At 35.9% G+C, this 24,433-nt stretch overlaps 1 protein-coding gene and 1 pseudogene across 1 annotated transcript; one reads left to right on the top strand and one right to left on the bottom strand.

The window, feature by feature from the left end:
• The first annotated feature begins 307 nt into the window (after nucleotides 1-307).
• LOC131147847 (uncharacterized) lies at nucleotides 308-1,945 on the top strand (annotated as a pseudogene).
• A 10,120-nt stretch (nucleotides 1,946-12,065) lies between these two features.
• LOC131165442 (uncharacterized) lies at nucleotides 12,066-24,127 on the bottom strand. The gene is made up of 3 exons (XM_058123274.1): nucleotides 23,775-24,127; nucleotides 20,328-20,648; nucleotides 12,066-12,509 (listed from the first exon to the last, which is right to left on the bottom strand). The coding sequence occupies exons 2-3, from the start codon at nucleotides 20,596-20,598 to the stop codon at nucleotides 12,430-12,432; spliced, it is 351 nt and encodes a 116-aa protein (XP_057979257.1). The 5' UTR covers nucleotides 20,599-20,648; nucleotides 23,775-24,127; the 3' UTR covers nucleotides 12,066-12,429.
• Between the last annotated feature and the right edge of the window lie 306 nt (nucleotides 24,128-24,433).

Genomic DNA, 24,433 nt, shown 5'->3' with positions numbered 1-24,433 from the left:
TGCTTATGGGATTAAAAGATCTCTTATTCACCACTCGGGCTTCAGGACTCGACAGACACAGGCCACTGATGTTTGGGTAGTTATTATTTCTTTTTCCAGTGATGAGATTCTCGCAAAGCCGCCTTACTAACCCTTCTATCCTGCATACCAACAACTTTTCACAAAAGCCCGATAAATTTACTTCAAAGATCAAAGAAAACCAGAGATGGCATTTCGAGAGAAAGCTGTGGAATGAGGGTTGCTTTACCCGTTAGACTAGAGCGCCAGCCAGGTTTAAATTCAAATGAAAGATCTTTAAAAGTCTCAAATGAAAGCCAGGTTCATTCAACAGCACGGGCAGATGCTTCGAGCCAAGCAGACTGATGAAGATGAAGTGGTGGTCATTCTAACTAGAGATGCTCTCTCAATCTTTGGAAAGCTTTCTCCTCTCGGAAGTAGCTTTCTCGATACCAATAGGGGGGCAGGTTTGGAACCCTCTTTATTTGAGCCTCAGGAGATAGTGAAGCCGTAAATTTTTGGTCTCATGGGCCAAGCGCCATTTCAAATGAGGCATTGCTTCCGGGACTCTTCTTAGTGGACTATTGTCCACTTTAACTGTGAACAGCTGATCTTGGCCAGTCTTGAATTGTGACTCGGCGGGGCCATTTGGGAGATCTCGATTACCTTTTATTGGTATCTGAATGGAGGCGATCTTCAACTATGATCCTATACTCTTTTGCTCTTGCAAGTGCTACATCCGAACCGAAGGATACAAGGGGCTCTAGAGGATGAGCAATGGGAATTCTCTACTTTCAACTTCCTTTCTCTCGCCGATAGGGCAAGCGCTACACTCTGCACTACGCATACTTGGATACCAGCTCTGTTTGAAGAGTTCCTTGAGTGAGCCTTCTTCACACCGACTTCCTTTGGTGCCTCTTCATGGGAGAATGGGATGGATGGTAGAGGGCTACCTGCGCCCAAAAACGATGATTCACTTGTCCCCTTGTCCATAGGAACCTCGTGGCATACAACTGAAATGACTCCCGCTAGAGCTCTGCGGACCTATTGATTGACCATAGATGCGAACCGATCGACCGCTATCTAACAGAAGATAAGTAGTTCTTCTATCGTTCAAGGGCAAGGGGAGAACATGTAGTGGCTTGCCTAGATCTCGTATTTCCCACATAGTCCACCATTCGAACCAACGATTCTCTTCTCTCTGCCAAGCCACAATGCTAATGGATAGTCATTGTGACCCCGAGGCTTGGTGTACATAGCAAGAACCCACTCAAAGTGACAAGATCCTGTTTGAGATCGATAGCTTGCCTATATTAATAAGGAAACACTAGCATCAGTAGTAGTATATCCAGCAGCATCAGTCGGTTAAGCAGTAGATTAAGCAAGTGATTTAGTTGTTTATGGGTTAGTTGATTCTGGTGATGCACCTGTAGTTATTGAAGCAGTTAACTGAGCAAGGGCATCAGAGTAAGTGGCGGGGGAAGGAGGGGGACACTGGGCGAGATCTATCAGCTGCGAATTCCCCATACAGATAGGGGCGCCTATCAAAAAGATACTCCGAAGGCTTCGGGATCAAGGTATCATTAGCCGAAGAAGACCCTGGCCAATCCACGTGGCCTGCTTGATGAACGTCAGCGATGGAGACATTGTAAATTGGTCCGTGGGCATTGCGATAAGTCCTCTGTCCTACTACAGGTGCCGCGACAACCTTTACCAAGTCTAAACGATTGTCGACCACCAGATCCGCTGGTCTGTAATATTCACCCTAGCCCACAAGCACAAATCCTCGACGCGGAATATAATCCCAAAGCACTCCAAAGACTCAAATATAGTAAATCAAGAAGGTGGTAAGACCCTTGCAGAGTTCCCCAACAGCATAGAGCTTGGGAAGCTCGGGCCCGGTCAAGATCCGAACAACAAGGAGCACTCAACTACTAGTCTAGTCTAGTAGTTGTTTTTTTCTATTAGTTGCGATGCGAACAAGCGTTTACTTATGAGATTAGTTGAGTAGGCTTGCGTTAGTTGTCTGCTATAAGATAGCTAGTTTTGGGGCTTTCGACATAAAAAAGCCTATCCGGCTTGGCCGCTCATGACTTGTATTGTAGTTAGCCCGGAATGCCTCTGTAGTCTTTCTAATGCTAATGCCTTCTTCCTTCATTCATTTTCTTTTAGTTGTGGTAGCTTTTGTGCCAGCAAGATACGGCAAAGCCAAAGCAATACTAAACAGAAAAGCCCTTTCTATGTTATTAGTAAAGCTCCCACGAGCAATCAAAGCAACAAGCAAAGATGATAAAGCTAATCGTAAACTACCGTTGCTTGTTGCTCCAACTTAGGAGTAGGGGCTCTAGATCCTTTTCCGCAAGCTGCTATGCTAGTTGTAGCGCGCTAGCACTTTGCTAATAACATAGAAAGTAAAGGGGACTCTATCATGATCTTACGAATCTACAACTCTCTTTACTGAGAGAGACTCTATCCAGATCTAAAGAATTCGCCAAAGAGCCTTCTTCTAACTAGGAGAGTCAGCAAGCTCTCTGCCACCAACATTCCTATCATAGTGAATTTGTCATAGGAGTGACGTAGGCACCTGTTGACCCCATAGGTCATACCCTGTTTTGATTATGACAAGTACTTTGGTATTTAATGGTTTTCAAGTTTGTGTGCAAGTTCTCATTGACAAGTTTATAAAATGGCATGCGGCAACCTGAAGAGAAGTGAAGATCCCGACACATTTATTATTTGTTGTAATGTTGTTGGGTCTATAATAGTAATTAGGATATCGGTGTGTAATAATCTCTTCATGTCATGCATGTAGGTTTTGTAAGCTCAAAATTACCATAGTTTGACCATAGGGACCGAATGACTTTAGGGCACCCTTTCGATCGATTCGGTCGACCAAAGACAGGTTTTTGGGCGTACTTGAAGAGACCCTAGGTTCCTATACATTGAGCACAAAGTCCCCATAATCACTTACATTATCAGGGGAAAGAATTGAAATAAAATTGAACAAAATAAGGAAAGTATGAGAGAGCTCGGACAATCGAACCCTAGGAGAACAAATCACCTCAGGCACCCAAACTATTGAGAAGTCAACAGTTTGACCATGCTTCGGGCGACCGAACATATTTTGAGCGTATCTCCCTCAGACACCTGAACCTATATCAGGTTCCTTTTCAACTACCCGGGCGCTCGAACGATCACGTTCAAAATAGGGCTCGGGTGACCGAATTGGTTGGTTCAATTAACCGAACCTAGGACCGGGCACCCGAACCTACAAACAAATGTTTCTGACTTTTGTTCGAACTACCAAACCTACACTTAGGCTTACAAACTAATTTAAAGGACATTTAGAACTGTGTATGTTTGGGCGACCGAACCACGGTTCAGCCACCTGAACCTCACCGGGTTAAAAATAATTTAACTGTGGTAAATTGAGTTAATTTGGGTTAATACTCCCTAAGCATTTTAGAACTTTTCTAATAATATCCTATAGGTTCTAAATGGTTATATTTTGGTCTTAGCCTATAAATATGGGTTCGTTTGTGAGGATTAGTTAAGGATTAGCAAAAATCATTATCCAAAAATCCTCTCTATTTCAAAATCCCACTTTGCTCAAATACCTTCAAATACTCATTCCTTTGATAAATCTTGGTATTGTAAGAGCTTAGTAAGTGTGCTTGTAATTGCTAGATAGTACTAAATACTCCCACTTGCTTGTGTGATTGAAATATTGTTTTTGGGGAGTTTAGTTTAGGTTTATCCCACAAATTTTCATATTATAAATCTTGTGTTGGGATAACCTAGTAAGCTTAGGATATTTGTATCTTTGTTGCAAGTGTTCAATAGTTTGGTTCTTATTGTGCAAATATTTTTCAAACAAGCAAAACTTTTTCAAACTAGTATTGTGTATATTTCATTAAGGAAAATCTTCTTGAACTAGTTTGATTATCTGACTCATATCTTTGGAATATTGATTTTCTACTGAACTGTGCATTGCTTAGATTCCAAGATATTGCTTGTTTTAAACACTCATGAGCATATCACTGATTATGTCATATTGAGTGTTGTTAGCACAACTATTTGCATCACTGAGCTTACATGACCTACATTGTTGATGTGTATGTTATTGTGTGTATTGGGTACATATCGGCTTTACATGAAAGCATAATCACTGTACTGATTACTTTGTGAAAAATACTGTTGTATTTCTAAGCGTGGCCTGAGAGGGCGATAATCCAGCCCGGGAAGGATTGTGTGAAGGTTGGGGTCAACCCTGTGAATTTGACCTAGGGTCTTCTCCGCCACGCAAGGAGATTGTGTAAAGGTTGAGGTCAGCCCTGTTCTAATTGACCTGGTTGTAGTAGGTGTCGCTCCACCCGTTAAGTGAGTCATTAGTGGAATCCTCGGGCTTGTGAGCTAGAGGCGGAGACGTAGGCACAGTTGGCTGAACCCTGATAACATATCGTGCGTGTGTTTTATATTTTCGCAATTTATTTTACGCATTTTCATTTTCAGCACATGTATGTTTTACGTTTAATTCATTATATGTTTTACATGTGTTGATTGGGTTTATGATTATATAGAAAGACCCTAGGTTTGTGTAATACTGTTGCTAATTAATTTGACGTAGGAGATAAATTTTTAAATGCCCAATTCCACCCCCCCTTCTCTCGGGAATACACTAAAGCTAACAGCACCAGTCCTGGGGTAAGGTATACTCCCTCTCTTTTCTCAATTTTTCCTTAAATCTTCAGCTAAATTGACGATCAAACACCACCATAGGGTCCTAGTCTCGATTGTCGTCATTTTGGTCAGAGCAAATTTTCAATTTGGGGGTCTTAGGCACCACTCCAAAGCAAGGGTGAGATTTAGGGAATTTAAAAAGTTGGTTATTTTTGGGAGTTTAATTGTTTATTGGGAATTTATGAGCTTCGGAAATGTTAAAATAGTATTTTATTTAGAATTGATTTGATTAAACTAAGATTATTGAATCAGGGTTTGGGTGAGCGCTACAGGCATCGTTTTGGAGTCCCTATGGCCGTAATTCAGGAAAATAGGTAGGGGGAATAGATTAAGCTTGTAGTTATTATGAATTTACCAGTTTAAATGGAAAATATATGTATTTATAAATGTATATAATTATCAGGTGAGTTTTAAAAGAAAATTCAACCGTTTGAACTGTGATTTTTGAGCCTAGGGCTATACTTATTATTTGTGATAATGGAATGATTAAAGTAATGTGTTTTCTAGAAATTGTGGGGATAATTTGATGTGTATCTTCAGTAAAACGGATGATGAACATGGGTTGGCTTTTGTTATTTCAAATGATATAATTATGTGTATTACTTAAATGGTGTGGCATGAGTAAAATAAAAATACTGAGTTGAGTTGTGATATATATATGTATGACATGTTGGGAAATACTGAAATGTATTGGGATTATATTGCATTTGTATTGTTAATCAGAGCAGGATATGAATGTTAAATTGCAATGTATGATTTGAGAACTCCGATAGACCATAGTGAAGCACAGTACTGTTGCGTATGATTTTTGGCAGAGATTAATGCACCCACACGTCTTAGAAAGAGTGTGGAGATGGGATGGTTGATTGTGCTGTGTAGGGTAGAGATTCCCCCTGGAGTCTAGACCAGCGTAGGAAAGCCAATATGACTTACAGACTAAAGAGGTTGTTTTCTGATTTAACTCTAGTGAGCCGACCAGGGTTAAGTCCAACCTTCGGGCTGCACAACCCGTCATGGGGGGATGCATGACATTGATTATCCATCTAGTAGTGAGTTCTAAATGCATAATTTTTTAATTTAACTAGTGAATAATATGAAAACAGAATATGTGAATGTAGATGTGGATACAGAGTAGCATCAAATCAGAGTAATGCAAAATGTGGATGATGTGAAATGTGGAAGTGAGATTCACATGCATGAAATCAAAGTAATGCTAAATGTGAAAGTGAATTATGTGATGTGAAATACTGAGAACATGAAAAGATAAGTAATATAGAGATAACAGATACAAAGTAAAGTAAATATGTATTATATATTGTAGTATTATATATTTATTTTGGGCGAAGTATACACTCCGTCCGAGGGCTTGTTGAGAAAGGCGAGTGCCCTGATTAGTCTCTGATGTAGTCATACTGAGCTGCATAACATATTAGGGCAAAGGGAAGCTACTTGTATGGGCGGGTAATCTTCCTTATTCTCAAGAACTTCTACCAGTAAACCTTTGTGTGAATGTGTGTGTATGTACGAGATATACTATCCACCTGAGGGCTTACCGAGTAAGGTAAATGCCCTGATATGTTTCAGTTGTAGCCATAGGTTACATAAGGTATCAGAGCAAAGGGGTGCTACTTGTATGGGCGGGTAATCCCCCAATCCTTGGGAACTCCTATTGGTAAAATATTTTGCATGTGTGTGAGTAGGGACAGAGAATGGTTTCATAATTGTGATAATTTTTGAAATGATGATTATATATTTGTACACAAACCTCGTGATAGCCACACACTAACGTTAATCTATTCCGACTTACTGAGATGTGTCTCGCTTAATATGGAATTTTATCTTTTTCAAGAGGACCACGTGGTCGAGCTCAGTAAGCTCGGGGCTTGGCATAGCTTTTTTGAGAAAGAGAGGATATAAACTTTAGTTACATTTTTTAGTTGTATATTTTGGGGTTGTATTATATTTAAGTTTTCTGAGAAGTATATATAAATATGTTTGTGAATACTGGTTGCTTGGAGAATACCTTTTGAGATTATATAAGTGTAGATACTCTGGTATATTATGGAGGAATTGTTATTATTTCCGCTACGTAATTAATGTTAGAATATCATATACAGGTAAATGGAACACGAGGCACCCAAGCCCCACTTGGTGGGTTCATGGCGTCACAAGGTGGTATCAGAGATATATTTTAAAAAACACTCCGGACCCTAGTTTTGGGTTCGGGGTGTTACAGTGGTGGTTTGTAGGAAGGTTCTTAAAAACTATCCAATCTGTATAAAGGGAAAGATGCTACCCACCAATTTACTAGTGTTTGACATGCATGGATTTGATGTGATTCTAGGAATGGACTGGTTAGCCTTCAATTGTACTAGTATTGACTGTTACAAAGAGGTAGTGTTCAGACCCCATGTGGAGTAGGAGGTCAAGTTTGTTGGGTCGTGCATGTGCTCCTCACCACAAATAATGTTAGCTATTCAAGCAGAAAGGCTACTCTTGAATGGATGTCAGGGGTACCTGGCATGTGTGAAGGAAGCACCAAAGGGAGAAATAAAGTATGGGGATATCCTAATAGTGAGAGGATTCTCTAATGTATTCCCAGAGGACTTGCCTAGGTTTCTTGCTGACCATGAAATTGAGTTTTCTATTGACCTATTTCCAGGGATGACACCAATCTCTAAGGCTCCATAGAGAATGGCTCCTGCAGAATTGAAAGAAATGAAGGAACAGTTACACGAGTTATTAGATAAAGGATTCATCAGACCCGTGTGGCAACCCTGGGGGAGCCACCAGTGTATTGTTAACAAAATAAGGGGGATAGGATCATGCGGCGACTGGGTATTAATTACAGAGAAATAAATAAGGTGAATTAAGAACAGGTACCACTCCCGTAAGGATACTTGTTGACCAACTCCAGGGAAACACAAGTCTTCTTAAGATCGTCTCAGATTCGGAGATCATCAAGGTAATCAAGTCAGACGGATGTTCCCAAGACTGCATTCCCGAATAGGTATGCCCACGAGAGTTCTTCTTAGTTTTGTCTCGTTTTTTTGCTAAGCTCCTGCGGCATTTATGACCTTTGAAACAAGGATCCATATAATGTCGGGATCAGTTTGTGATGGATATCATTGATAACATTTTAGTTTTAGTGTATTCGAAGAGTCCTAAGGAGCATAAGAATCATTAGAGGTTGGTACTTCATGTGCTAAGAGAAAGGAAGCTTTATGCTAAATTCAAGAAATGTGAGTTCTAGTTGGAAAAAAGTTGCATTCCTAGGACACGTGATATCTAGGGATGGTATTTCTATGGACCTGAGCAAGATAGAGGCAGTAGTGGACTAGGCAAGACCAAAGAATGTTCACGAGGTCAGGACTTTCTTAGGTCTGGCGAGGTATTATCGTCGATTCGTGGAAGAGTTTTCTAAATTATCAGATCCTCTAACAAGGTTGACAAGAAAGAATGTGAGGTATGAGTGAACAAATGAATGTGAGCAAATTTTCCAAGAATTGAAACAACGACTCATCACTATGCTAGTACTGACAATTCTTTACGAAGTAAAGGGGGTTTTGATTGTGATGTATTGTGTTCTCAACATTTAAGGAGGTAGTACGAAAGAAAGAACCTTATCCTACGACCACACGCATTGGAATTGGCGGCGATGGTATTTGTGTTGAAAATTTGGAGACACTGCCGGTATGGTGAAAGGTGCAAGATTTTTACAGATCATAAAAGTCTTAAGTACTTCTTCACGTAAAAAGAACTAAACATAAGACAGAGAAGATGACTATAACTGATAAAGGATTATGATTGTACAATCAACTACCACCCAGGGAAAGTCAATGTGGTAGCAGATGTGTTAAGCCAAAAGTCATTGAATGCATCAGTTTTAGCAGTGGTAACTCAACATCAAATCATAATGGATCTGGAAAGATTTGGCGTGAAAATGGTGGAGGGAAATTGTCAGGCTTTCATTGCTAATCTAGTAATCCAACCGACTTGTGGGAGAAGATTAAGGCCGCACAGATAAAAGATACAACGTTAGTGAAGAATATAGGTAAAGTATAGAATGGACTGAGGGTGGATTTTAACATCTCAGATGATAGGGTTTTGAGGTTTCACACCAAATTATGTGTACCCAATGATGCAAAGATTAAAAGAACAATTCTGGAAGAGGTTGATCGCTCTCTTTATACAACGCAACCAAGAAGCACTAAGATGTATCGGGATTTGCGAGAGTCTTTCTGATGGAACAACATGAAGAGAGAGATTGCCCGATTCATGGAACAGTACCTTATATGTCAACAGGTAAAGGCTGAATATCAGAGACCAGTAGGGCCATTGCAACTATTCCACATTCCTGACTGGACGTGGGAGCACATTTCCATGGGCAGTTTCCATTGTTGATCGTCTGACTAAAACTGCCCATTTTGTTTCAATCAAAGTTAACTACTCCATGAATAGATTGACGGAGTTGTATGTTTAGGAGATAGTTAGATTACATGACGTACCATTGTCCATCATATCAGATCGGGACCCACGGTTTACCTTTCAATTTTGAAAAGGCTTGCAGAAAGCCTTGGGATCACACCTTACCTTTTGCACATCATTTCATCTCCAAACTAATGAACAATTCAGGAGGACGATTCAATTATTTGAGGATATGTTGCGGGCATGTGTGCTGGATTTCAGAGGAAGTTGGATTCAGTATCTGCCGGGGTCATTAATAAATTTGGGACTGGGCCGCTATGTGGGTGGCTGCTGGCTTTTTCTAGAGTCGGATGATCATTTCAGAAATTCTAAAAGTTATGATAAGTGTTGGTTAACAAATTTCGAGAACGAAATTTTTATAAGGAGAGGAGAATGTAGTGATCTTAAAAAGAAATTAAAAAATTAAAAAAAGATTAAATTCAATTCAATTAAATTAAATAATTAATTAATTAATTAATAAGAATTATTAATTAAATAATATAATATATTAATATAATATTATATTATAATATTATTTATATATATATATATATATACTAGCATCATCAGGAAGCTCCTAATGATTCCATTAAATTGAAATGAGTCCCCCCTCTTTCTCTCTCTCACAATTTCAATCTATGCAATCCGCCCCTCTCCATTTCTCTCTCTCTCTCTCTCTCTCTAAATTTCTCAGCTATTTCTCAGTCAAATTGAAAAACGAACATCATTTCCAAGTCTTAACTCCGCTCCTCAACGTTTACCGGAGTGATTTCGTCGTTTGGACATCGTAGGCTCTACTCCATGGTTAAGGTAAGGGGAATAAATTATGTCAATTTATTTTGAAAATATATTCATGATTTCAATTTATTTTGTAAATTCAATTATTCTCATATGTCTGGGGTAAGTTAAACTATGGGGATTTGATCAAATCAGATTTTTGGAAATAGATTTGAATTAAATTAAACTGCGGGATTTTGATCAACTCGGGCATTTGGGAATATATTGGAATTAAATTAAATATGTGAAATTGATCAATTTCTCAGGTAATTTATGAAATTATAATTATTATACAAAGTGTGCGTTTTATGAGGTAATTATGATATATAATTCAACTATGGAAATTTTATGGTCTTGGTATTATATGGTAAAAATGGTGGTATTACACTAATTCTAGGATTTTTTAGAATATGTGGATATTGTGAAATGACTATTAATAATTTTGTATTGAAAAAAAATGAAATCATACTAAGAACGATTGGGAGGGATGTTCAGTATGGAAATTCTGTTGTAAAGTTCATACTGAGAACGATGAGGAGGGATGTTTAGTATGGAAATTCTGTTGTGAAGTTCATACTGAGAACGATAGGGAGGGATGCTCAGTATAGAAATTTTGTTGTGAAGTTTGTACTAAGAACAATGAAGAGAGATACTCAGTATGGAAATTATATTGTGAAGTTTGTACTAAGAACAATGGGGAGGGATGCTCAGTATATATTTCATAACTAAATATATGGAAACTGTGGAAATTATGTTGTATTATGTAAAATACATATATGTAGATTTATGGAAACAAGGCTATTTATTGAGCCGAAGTATGTTTTGAGAAGAAAATATATATTTTCAATTATATGGATGTGAGTAGAGTTATAAATGCTATCTCATTTAAAGTTAATTAATGGATGTATTTTCCTTACACTAAAACTAATGTTAGCCATACACTAATAATAATATATTCCATCTTATTGAGAGGTGTCTCACTCCAATAAATTTTTTCACATTTCAGGACATATCGGAAATCAAGCCAAGCGAGCTTTGGAGCGAGACTTAGAAAAGTTAGTTTAAAATAAGTGTTTGTGTAAAAACTAGTGATGTATGTTTTATGTTTATGCGTTGTAATATTGATAGTGGGAGATACCTATGTATTTTGTTGGGATTTAGTACTCTAGGTATGATATTTAAGGTTTAGATTATTTTCCGCTACTGGTTTTAAATTAAGTTATGGAAAGATGTACCCTGAACCCCACTGGGTTTCCGAGTCACCATAGTTATGGTATCAGAGTTTACATTTATTATTATTTATTTTTAAGGTCGTCACAATTGGGTTTCAACTTTTAGTTTTCATTTGTAATTTTCATTTTCATAGTTTTCATACAACTATGTACCAAATGGCCAATTTTTGTTTTTTGTATTTTTAAAGAATTGAGAAAAATGACAACAAAAATAGAAAACAAATGTACTGTCATAATCTAATTTTTCAATATAAAATTGATGTGAAACTAAGCTTTCATACAACTTCATGAGTTATTTAGATTCAACTCTTGCAACTTAGCTGGGCTTAATTTAAATTTATTCAAATCAAGGTTGAACTACTTTATACATTTATAAGTCAACTTGGATAATTGTAATATTACTCCATAGTCTAATTGTACTCTCTTTCCTTATCTTTACATTATCTAACATATATATTCCGTACTTGCAAACATCCTTTTTATATTTAATATTTATAACTAAATGTAGCTCAGAAACATCCCTTATTGTCAACTTTTCATATTCTAATATATTCTTTAAAGTAATAAAAATAAGTGTTTATTCTAATTTTAATATAAATAGAACTCTAAAATTAATAACTATAAAATTAAATTTTCGTTCATTTGACTGTATTGTAATATTTTTTATTCTCTCCTGATGAGCAACATGAAAAAGTATATCCTTTTATAATTTCCTATCTTCAGTAGGACCTTGACAACCGAAGTAAAAGAAAAAATTTTCATAGATTCCTTTTTTTTTTAATTACCAATAAGCTTCAACGGACCAATGGTTAAAAAATAAAAAAATAAACCATCATCTATAGGATTCAAAACTGGAGCAAGTTTCAACGCAGTCATTCCTTCATTACACGAGAGAAGGGTTGGGTTGGCAATGGAAGCCCAAGCAGACAGCATTCCTTTTGCCTCCTCCCTGAAACTCTCTCTCTCTCTCTCTCTCTCTCTCTCTCGCCTTCTTTTTAGTCCCATACACAAGAGCTTTCCATATACAACAGAAACAGGTTACGGCAAGAGAATCTAATTGAAGAGTTATAATTACCGAGCATAGGAGCAAACATACAGACGATGGATCCTTGTGGTTCTATTAATAAATACAATGGGGAGGTGTGAAGTCGTTTCATAGATTATGGCTTGATTCAGCAGCCACAGCCACAGCCACAGCCACAGCCACATGCTTTGGTTAATAATCGGGAATGGAAGCAAAGCGATAGCCTTGCGCACCTCTCCAAGAGTAATATGCAATGCGAGTCTCATAAAAACCTGCAGCCATGGATCGGATCAATACCCTTCACAGCATAAGTCGCTTTAGAATCAACAGAACTATCTATATTTTTAAATAGGTAGGCAGGGGAACAAAAAGATCAGAGAATATGTAATGCAGGATCCGGAATAGCTTCAGAAATTGTTGCAGGGCAGGGTGTATATTATTCTTGAAATCTGGACGCAGGTTCTAATGATGGCTGGCAGCCAAAAGAACTGCACAAAAATAATGCCCATCTCTACTAAAAGGGCAACATAAATCTAAAATACTTCACTGAGATCAAGAGCTTTTTCCATTGCTCCTGTATTTTAGCAACTGCGTCTGCCACACAAAGCTGGCATCCAGCTCCATAACCTTAATTCTGTAGTCCAGGCATTGATGATTACACTGACCTCATTTCATCAAGTTTCAGACTCTTCAGCAGACAGCTGAGTATTGAGCACGGGCAATAGTCATCGCACGTGTGTCATCATGTTATGATTTATGCATACAATCTAATTGAAAAATATACTCTGCTCTTAAGAACTACCAACAAATGAATTAAAAAAACCCTTTAGAAAGACATCTAACAAACAATATCACCTACAGCTACACTATACATAAACTGATAAAAGTACTAATAACGTAAACATTTGATGGAAAAAATAAAATAAAATAAACTGCTCATCTTCAGTAAGATGAAACATTCCTAAAACAACTTTAAGTTCAACCAAAACTAGATGAAATTCTGACATAATATTAGAAATAATTGTTTCAATTAACAAATCACAATATGCATGAGCATTTAGGGCCTGTCTGGCACTGTTCCTTTTCTTGGTTTTCTACTCTCATTTTTGTACAGTAAAGAAACACATTATGAAAATCCATTTGTTTAGGGGGGCATTTGGTTTCATTGTCAAAGAATACAGAAATGGAAACCAAAAGCAAAAACCAAAAACTATAAACAAAAACTAAAAACTAAAAACCTATTTCATTAATTTTTATAAAACTTAAACAAATTAAAAAATGCTCATTTTCGTCTTTCTAGAAAACAATATTACAAAAAGTTGATTAAAATAATAAAATTACAAATTAATACACATTAATAAAATACTATAATAAAAATAAAAATTATTATAATTATTTTACTTGTTATACTTTCAAATTTTATTGTACAAGCACATGACAATTGAAAAATAGTTAAAATATTTTGTATTTGACTTTATTATTATTTTTTAAAATTTACATATATATCATTTAAATAATATTTAAATTCACATTATCACTTTATTATAATTTTAACTTAAAAGAGTATACAATGAATGATTTAATCTAACAAAAAAGTTTCTAGATATTAAAATTTTCAGCAATAAATTGTCAAAACAACTTAAAACCATAAAATCTAATTTCCAATTTTTTTGCAAACAGTTGAAAACTAACAAAAGAAATAGAAAATTGAGAACATAAACAAATGCATTTTTATAATCTATTTCTTCACCATTCAGAAACAAAAACAGAACAAATAATAGCAACAATACCAAACAAGCCCTTATGTTGCTGATTTTTTATTTCTATTGGAGATTTTCATATGCTTGTAAAAAAATTGAAAATAAGATTTCATGATTCTCACTTATTTTGGCAACATCTTGCTAAAATATTTTAATAGCCAAAATTAACCTTTTAAGATTAAATCATTAATTTTATCCATACCTTTTAAATAAAATTATTAAAATAAAATGAGCATATGAATTTAAAATACAACTAAAATAAAAAAAATTCCCATAAAATTTCAAAAAATTAAAAAAGAATAAGTCATTTACAAAATATTTTTACTATATTTCAATTGTCATGTACAATAAGATTTTTCTAGAAAAGAAAAATTTTGACATATAATAAATAAGTAAAAAAATTATAAAAATTTTCATTTTTATTAGTATTTTTTATTTCTATTAATTTGTAGTTTTATTACCAGCAACCTGTTTGACCAATATTGCTAAGTTTAAAACAAATTAAAATTTTGATATAACAAATGCTCATTTTTGTACTTCAATTAGAAGTACAAAATAATCAAGTTAAAAATGCAATAATAAAAGCAAACATTAGTATAATTATTTTACTTAATTATTATTTTTCAGAATTCACTTTACAAGACATGATAATTAGAAAAACTAGTAAAAATATTTCTTAAATAGATTTTATTATTTTTTTGAAAATTTATGGATATTTTTATTTAATTATATTTTAAAATCATATGATCATTTATTTTAATTTTATTTAAAACATATGTATAAAATGAATGCTTTACTCCACAAAAGTTCATTCTGAATATTAAAGCATTATAGCAACTGGCTACTAAAACGACTGGAAAACATAAAATTTGGTTCTCAATTATTTCTAACTCTATGTTTGGAGAGGCATTAGATTTGGATTTGTATTGGATTTTGATAAAATATAATATAAAATTGAACTAAAATTTATCCAAATCCAAGTCTAGAAATCCCTCTCTCAAACGCAGTGTAAAAACAGTTCCAGCTCGATATTAGAAACATAAAATAACATGAACAAGTTTTTTCTTTTTCATCATCTACTTTTTTACTGCACAAAAATGAAAACGAAAAATAGAAAACAAAAATGATACCAAAAAGATCCTTAATTATCTAACTGAACAAATTTTTTTTATTGAAAAGAAGAGATTTTATTAAAGAGAACAAGAAGTACAAGAAAGAGCATATGAAACCCTCTTCAGAAGATAAAATAACAAAAAATATCAAAACAATAGTGCTTGGCAATTACAATAGATGAGAGAGAACAAAATAGAAACCTCTAAACATATATGACTGACTAAATCCATCATAGAAAGCAACGTTGGAAGGCTGACCTTCTATCAAGGTTGGGCGAGATAAAACATGATAAACCACATTGCTTATTTAGTTGGCCAACATAAATTGCTATCTTTTCTTAGACGGGCAAGATGAAACAAATGGAGCTACCAGGAACTCTTTTCAGAATGGTGCTTATTTAAATGGAAACCAACAATCATGCTAAGAGGGAAGGAGTTTGGGGAAGAGTAGCTGCCATGATATCAACATGGCTCGAATGATCACCTAGCAAGGAAGTTCTATTTAGGGAAAATATCATAACCTCTCCAAAGTTCTGTTAAAAATCAGCAGGCATTCCCTAACATTTCAAAAATTACTGAGATGTCCCTTTTCATCTATTTTTAGTTCCACTTACTACCCCTGTTAGATAGCGATTACTGCTGGACAGCCGTATCTAAGTTGCACAAAGCCATCTTCTAATATTTTTCGAAATACCATTTTTTTACCCTAACAGAAATTTTACTGTAATAACTATTCGTCTCCAACCAAATGTCCCTAATACATCCTTTATCACCTCTGCAATCTCTCCTCGGAAATCACCACATACCAACATCATCCTCAAGCCCCACGCCCAACCACCATGGATGCCCATTCATCCCAAGCACCACTGTTACAACTTTAAACCACAAGCCCAATCACCACCTGAATTATATTGAAGCCCCAATCCTGGCTGTGCACTCACTTGGGAAGATGACGATAACATGAACACTTCAGCTTCTGCTCTTGGAGATGGAATAATGGAAGGCTAAAAAGCAACACAATTTTTCTCGTACAGAAAATAGGTTTTATAATAGAGAGTTGTTTTGATTAGAATCAGGGAAAACAGTATTTCCAGGGAGAAAGTCAATGTTCATTTAAAATTATAAGAGAGAGAGCTCAAATGGCAGGATTTTCTAGTAGCCAGCTGCAATACCATTCTTATGCATCAAATTGTGAAGTTGAATCAAGGGATATCTAATCATATAGAAAACCAGTAAGCAGAAAAGCCACTTTTGCAACCTATGCAAAGCCAAAACCACCAGCCATGGCCATCACTAGTGATCCCTAACCATGAAACATCACCTCCCGAGTCCAAAACCACAAAATCGTTAACCAAGCAGCACAACCATTTTGACCAATGCAGAGAGATTGAGTAGGGTGTGACCTTTCAATGTGAAGGAGACGAATAATTGAAATGAATAATAGCAATGGATGCCTTGGTTCTGTAAGCAGTTTAACTACCCTGGAAATCTAAAAGTAGAGCTGGTTAGGGCATTGAAAGGGGGTAAATAATTTAAAACATTGGAATTAGGGCATCATTTCATAATTAAACTAGATGGCAATTAACCGTTGTCACTCATAAAGGGTGTCAATGGAATTTTAGGAAAGTCAAAGGAGTTCGTCATTTTAGTAAAACTTGAGGGAGGTTCATGTATTTTGCACTTCTATTTAATAAAAAATTTGGGACAAAATTCACACAAGCTAATCGATCAAGGCATCCGGAGGAATCTTAACCAACTCACCATTTGACATCCTCATAGCAAGTTGACATATAACAGCATACAGCCATTCAACTTTTATAGTGTTAATTGTTGAAGGAATCATATCTTCAAAGTTATCCTCGAAAATATTGGCTGCCAAGAGTCAATCTCTTATGGGGTTTTGCAAGTATAAAAGAAAAAACAACTACCATCCAATAAGCTGCAACTTATGCTTTTGCTTCATTTTAAATTATAAAAAGGAAAAAAAAAAAAAACCAAAAAGGAAACACAAGCTTCTCAATTTAACTTTTAGCAGAAAGAGAATTTCAGCTCACATACTCGCACAACAAATGAATACTCTGCAAGCACCACCAGCTTGGAAAATATATCGAAAACCAGAGAAGCCCCTTTTTTTTGGTATAAGAATTGCAGGAATTTATATTTGGATTGAAAGTCAAGATTTTAAGAATCCCCTCACAGAATGTCATGTCTATAAACTGAGAACAAAGACGAATTAAAATAAAATGTGAAAGTTTATTATTCATTATAGTATAATGAATGTGGAGTAAAGAAAAACTACCTCTAATTCTCTATGAGCACATTGCCAGGCTTTGGTGTGCTCATATTCCTTCAAGGAGTTTTTTTTTTTTAAATATAAATATCCTATTTGATCGAAACGCACTGATGCAGCGTCCAAACAAGATATAGTTTACTTTCCTAATTTTTATTATATTTTCATTTGTTTTATTTAGGGTAATTTTATTAGGATAATATGTTCCTTAAAGATTCTAGGATATTGTAATTTAGGAAGCACCGAAGCAAGAATATAGGGTATTATTATTTAGGAACTAGTATATTAATTTCTTTAGGCTTCTTAAATTACTTTTCTTATTCTCCAAGCATGTAATCCAATAAAAGGCCTCCAATATATTAGTTTTAGGGAGATTGAAATTGAGAATGGAAGTCGTTGGATGTTGGTCCTGTATCAAGTAGTATCAGAGCAGACTCTGATCCGACACGGCTATCAATGTAATTTAAAAGGGTTTGCAATTTCAACTCAAATCACCACGGCTGTTGCTGTTTGAACAGGGTTGTACATAAGTTTTCACTTACATATGTAGGGTTCGCAATTTCAACTTAAATTGCCTTGTACTGCTGCCTCTGCCATCTCTGCTCAATCCATCAATCTATTGCTGAGAGTAAAAGAATCTTCTCCAGCCAAAGCAGAGACTGATATATATATTTATATTGCAAACCACTAATCTGACTGGGGTTGGAGCGCCAGTAAGTATTGCCTTTAATCTGAAATCCAGAATCAAAGCCCTTTTGTTTGTCGTAGCAGCCTCTTGTTCTCCAATCAGAACCTGAAGTGAAGTTTGTTCAGCCTCAATCAAACCTATAGTCCAAATCAAGGTTCAATCCCATAGTCCACCAAGGTACCAAATGGAAGTGGCAGGGTTTGCTGTCATCAGAGTCTCCATCATTGACTGAGCCCCTAGCTGTGTAACCAAGCACCTGTCACAAGGGACTTCCCAGCACACAGCTGGTCATTGACTCACTGCAATGTCCTAGAAGTTCTGCCATCGTTGATTACTTCCAATGGTTGTGATGGCGACATGGCGTGCTGCCAGATTTGCTTAATCTTGAAGCGGAGTGAAGTAGCAGGAACCACCTTGCTCTGACTTTGTTTGGAGAAGCAACTTCAAACAAATTCACTTTAACTAGATCCATCCAGTTCAACCAGACCAAACCACACCAGACCAGACCAGACCAGTCAGACCCTAGTTATTGTGAATTAGAATAAAAGCCTTTGTTTCAAGTCATTATGGAAGAGGTAGTCCAGCAAGAAGAGGTAATTGAGGAAGTGAATAATAGAACCACTGTATTGGGAGCCTGAACCCCAACCTCTTGAGGAAAATAAGGAAGCTGCTGTTGAGATTAAAGAACCACTGCGTCAGAAGCCTGATCCCAACCAGCTGATTTCATCATCTCAAATAAAATTTGTCAACTGTGTCTCCAATGGATGTTCACTCATGATCTAATTCTGATCCCAGCCAACATATTACATTGATCCCATTCAAGCATAGTCATGATCTGGGCTGTTCAACAGATTTTTAAAATTTGAGGTTGAATTCAATCTAATTGGGTGAGAATGATGCCACGAGCAGACAAGATCTACTTTGCTTTTTCCTAATTTTTATTGTATTTTCATTTATCAAATTTACGGTAATTTTATTAGGGCCATATTTCCAAGATTCTAGAATATTCTCATTTAGGAAGCAAGATGATAGGGTATTATTATTTGGGAAAATAGTAATTTAATTTATTTAGGTTTCTTAAATCAGTTTCCTTTTCCCCAAGCATTGAAAGCCTATTAAAGACCTCCTATGTATTAGTTTTAGGGAGATTAGAATTGAGAATTGAAGTTGCTCAATCACACACCCTAGAGCTATGCACACATGTGTAAATCAACATAAAATTAGAAGAAAACAAGACAATCAAGGTTTGGCATGCCTATGTCCATAGAGCATTAACAAAATCTCCATATAGTCAATGAGAACTGTGTTAGGACTTTGACCCTCAGCTAAAAGTGTATAATAGCCCACATGAGAAAATCTCAAAATATCCATATAAAACAATATAAAGCCACAGAGGGGGCCAAAATTTACAAATTCATACTTGTGAAAACAAAGCTTGGCTAGTTACAAGGAAAATCAAAATTAACAAAATAGCTCATAAAGGAAACCCAAGAGATCCATAGGTAGATACTTTTGCATCACTCTGCATGTTAACACTCATCATATATTAACTATGAAGCATGGACAGGAATACAAACACAGTAAGACATGGATACAACATAACAAATTCTAAAACTGTGGGACAAAACAAAAGGGCCATGGCAATTAATAAAATCAAATACTATTTTTAATGTATTATGTATGGTGAATATCAAGTTTTTAGCATATATATATAACACCATAACCATATATCAAAACAATAATCTAATATCAAAACACCTGTCATTTTCTCCCCTTTTTATTTAGAGAAGTTTAAGATATGACTTCTTTCATCATAAACGTAAAAAGTTTATTATAGTAAAAAACACCCCACTATCATAAACGTAAAAAGTTTATTATAGTAAATAACACCCCACTATTCTCTTGTAAGTATGACTTCCCACAAAATTATAGTTAATATCCCCCCCCCCCCCACCGCTACTTCACCAGGAAGACTATATGTTAAAGCATATAAAGGAAGCTTTACAATGTCCAAAGAGAGCGTAAGAAGAGTAAGTTCCTACCATTGAAAATATATTTTGAAATTATGATCACATTTATGAATTGTTGGATGTATGTTAGGGGGAGTATGTGAGGAATGTCAATGTTTGACACACACAAGGCTGATACAATACCTCTATAGAACTGTCATTGTTTATCAATTGCTCATTTTGGTTAAAATACCTACTGTGTATATATGAAGAAGTTTTCCAGAGACATACCTGGGAGGAAAGTGAGAATTCCAAGGGCTAAAAGCCCATAGGCTTGGGAGCGCTCTCCTCCCATGTGACCGGTTAAGATGAAGAATGAAAGGAAGAGAAGCAATGATCCAAGAAAGAGAAGGAAAAGTGCAAGTGCAATGGATTTCCATGGGATTTTATCAAAAGACTTGGGTGTATAGTCAAACCGAGGGTCATTCGATCTTCCCCCATAAGCATCATTATCATCATCACCAGGGAGAGGACTATAACCAACGTGTCGCTTAGTTGCCATGTCAATCAAACTCCAATTGTAGATAGTTCACAAAAATATGTCCCAAATACCTGAAAGTCACAAATTCAACCATAAGCAGTTAAAAAACCAGATGAACAAAAAAAATTAAAAACAAAAAAAAGCAAAAGAAAATTACGAACAAAGAAGAAAGCAACATCAATTAAAAAGTTGATCAGAAGACTGCAGAGAACATCACAAATTTGGAGGCAAAGTCTGACAAAATACATGCATTTATAAAAATTAAAAAAAAAAGACCCTAACAGACACCTAACAATAGAGCTTATTTGCTAAATTGGTAGATAAATTGTCAATCCATAAACCTCCATTCTGTACGGATCTCATAATACTCCTGTCATGAGTTTTATTCCAAAAAAATACAGCCATAAGTACCAATGCTGGCCTCATTGTGTCTTAACGTATCAAACCAAACAGAGCATTATACATCCACACACAGATGCATCACTTACAAGATCAGGATCTCACCAAACTCTGAAGCCCATAAGACTAGAAAATTATAACAGAAAGGTAAGATTCGCAGTAATGATGATTGATGACATCAACTCCAAATACCCAAATACAGAAAATGAAGTATTCAGGTGAAATCATCACAGATAAGACTGGATAATTCAATTTTCTTCTGAAAAAACCTCAAAATAATCTAAACCTATGAACAAATTCATTGACAATAACTGTAATACCATGTAGGCAATTACCAGTTAGATCTCATCAATATGAGTAGAAAAGGTCAGACATTTGCTCAACACGAGATATGAGAAAGCATTGGCCAAGAGACCAAAGGATGAGTTAGGCACAGTAGACCTCACCATGAAATGGGTTGCCAAAACTGTCTCCAACACTTGTGACTTCAACAGACATAGACACACAATCACAAACCCAAGGTGGTGGGACAATGTTTTATTTGCGAGACAATGCATGTATTTTCTTAAGAGAACGGGTAGTGATCTGAAAACATAATGGTGGAGTGGAACCACAAGATCTACAAATTACTTACTCAAAAAATGAGCTGAGCTTCCATGTCTCCACACAAAGATCACTACATTTTTAGTGACTCTTGAGCTCAGATCAAGCTCAAGTCAACCCAAATATCATGGCTTGAGCTTGGTTTGTGAAAGAGAACATAGACTAGCGCTAGATCATGCTCGATTCAAGTTATTTTCCCAGGCCAAGCAGTCTTGGCCTTGAGCTCATAACAGGGCTTGCATCCAATATGAATGGAGAAATGAATACCTTTTCTGATGGTTTGAGTGGCAATTACAAACAATTACATGAGCAGAATAGTGAGTCAAATGAAAAAATCAACAAATTTGAAACTCTACCCTTCTAATTTTATAAAAATGTCACAAAAGAGTCAATCTTTGAAAATTATATTGTTTTATTGTTTGCCCTTCTTTATAATTGAAAACTAACTTTGTGGCACTACCATTGTTATTCCAATATCAGGCCTTCTGAATCATCAAATAAGCCAAAGCTCATCCATAGAAAAAGTCACCAAGAAGCAAGTTATGCTCTACAATTTACAAAAGAGAATGTGCTTTTTGAATGAATTGATTGTACTCCTGCAAGTAACCATGTTAAATCAAGATCACTTCTCTCATTGAATTATCTTATAATGAAACAGGTAGGTAAATCATCTTAGAATAAAGAGGTAAAATAAGAATGAGAAATGAACAGAGTAGAAGTAAAAATTCACAATCCCATCGCCACTGGGGGCCTTATCACTGCCAAAAAAAGAATTATATAAAGCCACCCCACATCATATTTGATGGAAAGATTTAAGCATTGCCTTCAGCTGAAACATGGTTTAGCAGAAAATGCATTATGTGTTTCTGCAATAGCCATATAAATCCAATCTAGATCCCTATTTCCACAACTAGAATCCAATCTCTAATGAAATACAACTAATGAAGGACTTGTACTTTCTTTTGTGTGTTATGACCATACTTTTTGCTATTGTCAGCATAAACAAGAAGAATGAGTATTGCCCAAAATGATGTGAAAAGCAGTGGCCAGATCAACATGTTTGTTAATATTCACTGAATCAATAAGCTTTTATTAAATTCAGAATTCAAGCTCAATCTTTTTTGTTAAAAATATATGAGGAAATGGATAAATAATAACCCTGCGACTTTCTCTACAGTTTTTTTTCCTATTTATATATTGATATTAATTTTTAATTTTAGTTGGAAAATCAAAGAAGACCGTGAATAGTTAATAAGTAAGGATATACAAGAGAACCACCTGACAAGAACAAATATCATTTGGTTGAATAAATGAAAACAAATTGCATAGACCAACGCAATTTTCATCTTGAGGGAAAAAAATGCAGAAGCCAAAAAAATACCCTGATATTAGATTGATCAATGTCCCAAAAAAAGAAAAGCGCACGATTCGTACTAGATTGGACAATGTTTTGTAAGAATAAAAATGTATATGCATTCTGTTACTGTGTTTGATACTTTTCTATATTTTCTTCTACATTTTCAGCCTGTGGGAAAAATTTCCATCCACATCCTCTTCTTTCTTCTTTCTTCTTCTTCTTCTTTTTTTTTTTTTTTGAATATTGCCGGGTGTCCACGCCCGTTTTATGGTCCGCACCGGTCGTGACTAATCCCACGCCCTGTGGAGATGGCCCCACATCACCACGAGGGGGGCTGGGGTAATTCAGGGAGGCCCGACGAGGAAGTCGAAACCCAGGGAGCGACATTTCTGCTAACCGTCAGGCGGCACTCCACAAGATCCACCCTGCCAACTGAGCTATCTTGATCTCGCATTAAGAGGTAAAGTGAGAATCCCATAAAGCTGAATTCATTCTCGGTTCTTTCCTTAAGCATGACTGCTGCTTGATGGGTCAACGTCGGCACGAGTTTCAGATTTGATTTTCGCTATGCTCGTGAGAGATAAATGCGGCAAAAAAAAAAATCAAAACAAAAATTCCAAATCGATAGCTAGAGAAAAGAAAAAATTAAAGCATTTTCCATTTTTCGTCAAGTTTGAACAACCCATATACACAAGAAAATTGGCACCTGAGATCGTACAAACACACAAGTAATTATGCACAAAGAGTCACAGACCCACAAGCAGCAACAAGACACGGATAATTACTTGCAAACATGAAAATGAAGACGGAGCCACCGAAAATAAACAAAGGAGCTTACCGTGTATGGCCGTAACACCGCCAGCCGGAGGTGGTCTTCCGTGTTTGAACGAAGATGAAGCCTCTCGCAGTCGCTCACTGTCTGATCAGCATCGTTCTCACTTATTTTACTGATTTAGGGATTAGGGTTCGTTCTGGTTGAAAAGCAAAATGGAAGCTTGTTAGATTGGGATTTTCCAGGAACCGAAACCGAAATCAGGCGATAAATTCACGAATTTACACTTCTAACCCCAGCCTCACTCTATTGGACCCTCTAATGAAAACTCAAGAATGGGCCAAGCTCTAGCCCACCGGTAAACAAGCCCAGACAGCGTAGAAGCACTCATGAGCGTTGTGTGGGCATCTTTATCGAGGGATTGTTTGGTATCTGTGGAAAATTATGAAAATAAGAATTAAAAATTATGCCATCAAGAGACGCATATTGTCCAAAAGAATTTAATGTCTGATTGAAGCATAAAGTTACAATTCCACTTACATGTCAGGTACCTAAAAAAGTGTAATATCCCATCTAAATTTACCCTTTAGTACAGTCAGATTATTCTTCCCAGACAATCAAGACTCCACCTTTGGACGGTAATTGAAAACCATTACAACAAAAGTGTCAACGAGATTATGCAAACTCATTTTCAAACAATCCGGTATAGATTTTACATACACAAG

The sequence above is a fragment of the Malania oleifera genome, chromosome 1 (genome assembly GCF_029873635.1).
Source record: "Malania oleifera isolate guangnan ecotype guangnan chromosome 1, ASM2987363v1, whole genome shotgun sequence".
In the NCBI taxonomy this organism is placed as follows: domain Eukaryota; kingdom Viridiplantae; phylum Streptophyta; class Magnoliopsida; order Santalales; family Ximeniaceae; genus Malania; species Malania oleifera.
The sequence above is the reverse complement of the archived record's forward strand: the minus strand, read 5'-3'. Positions and strand labels throughout refer to the sequence as shown.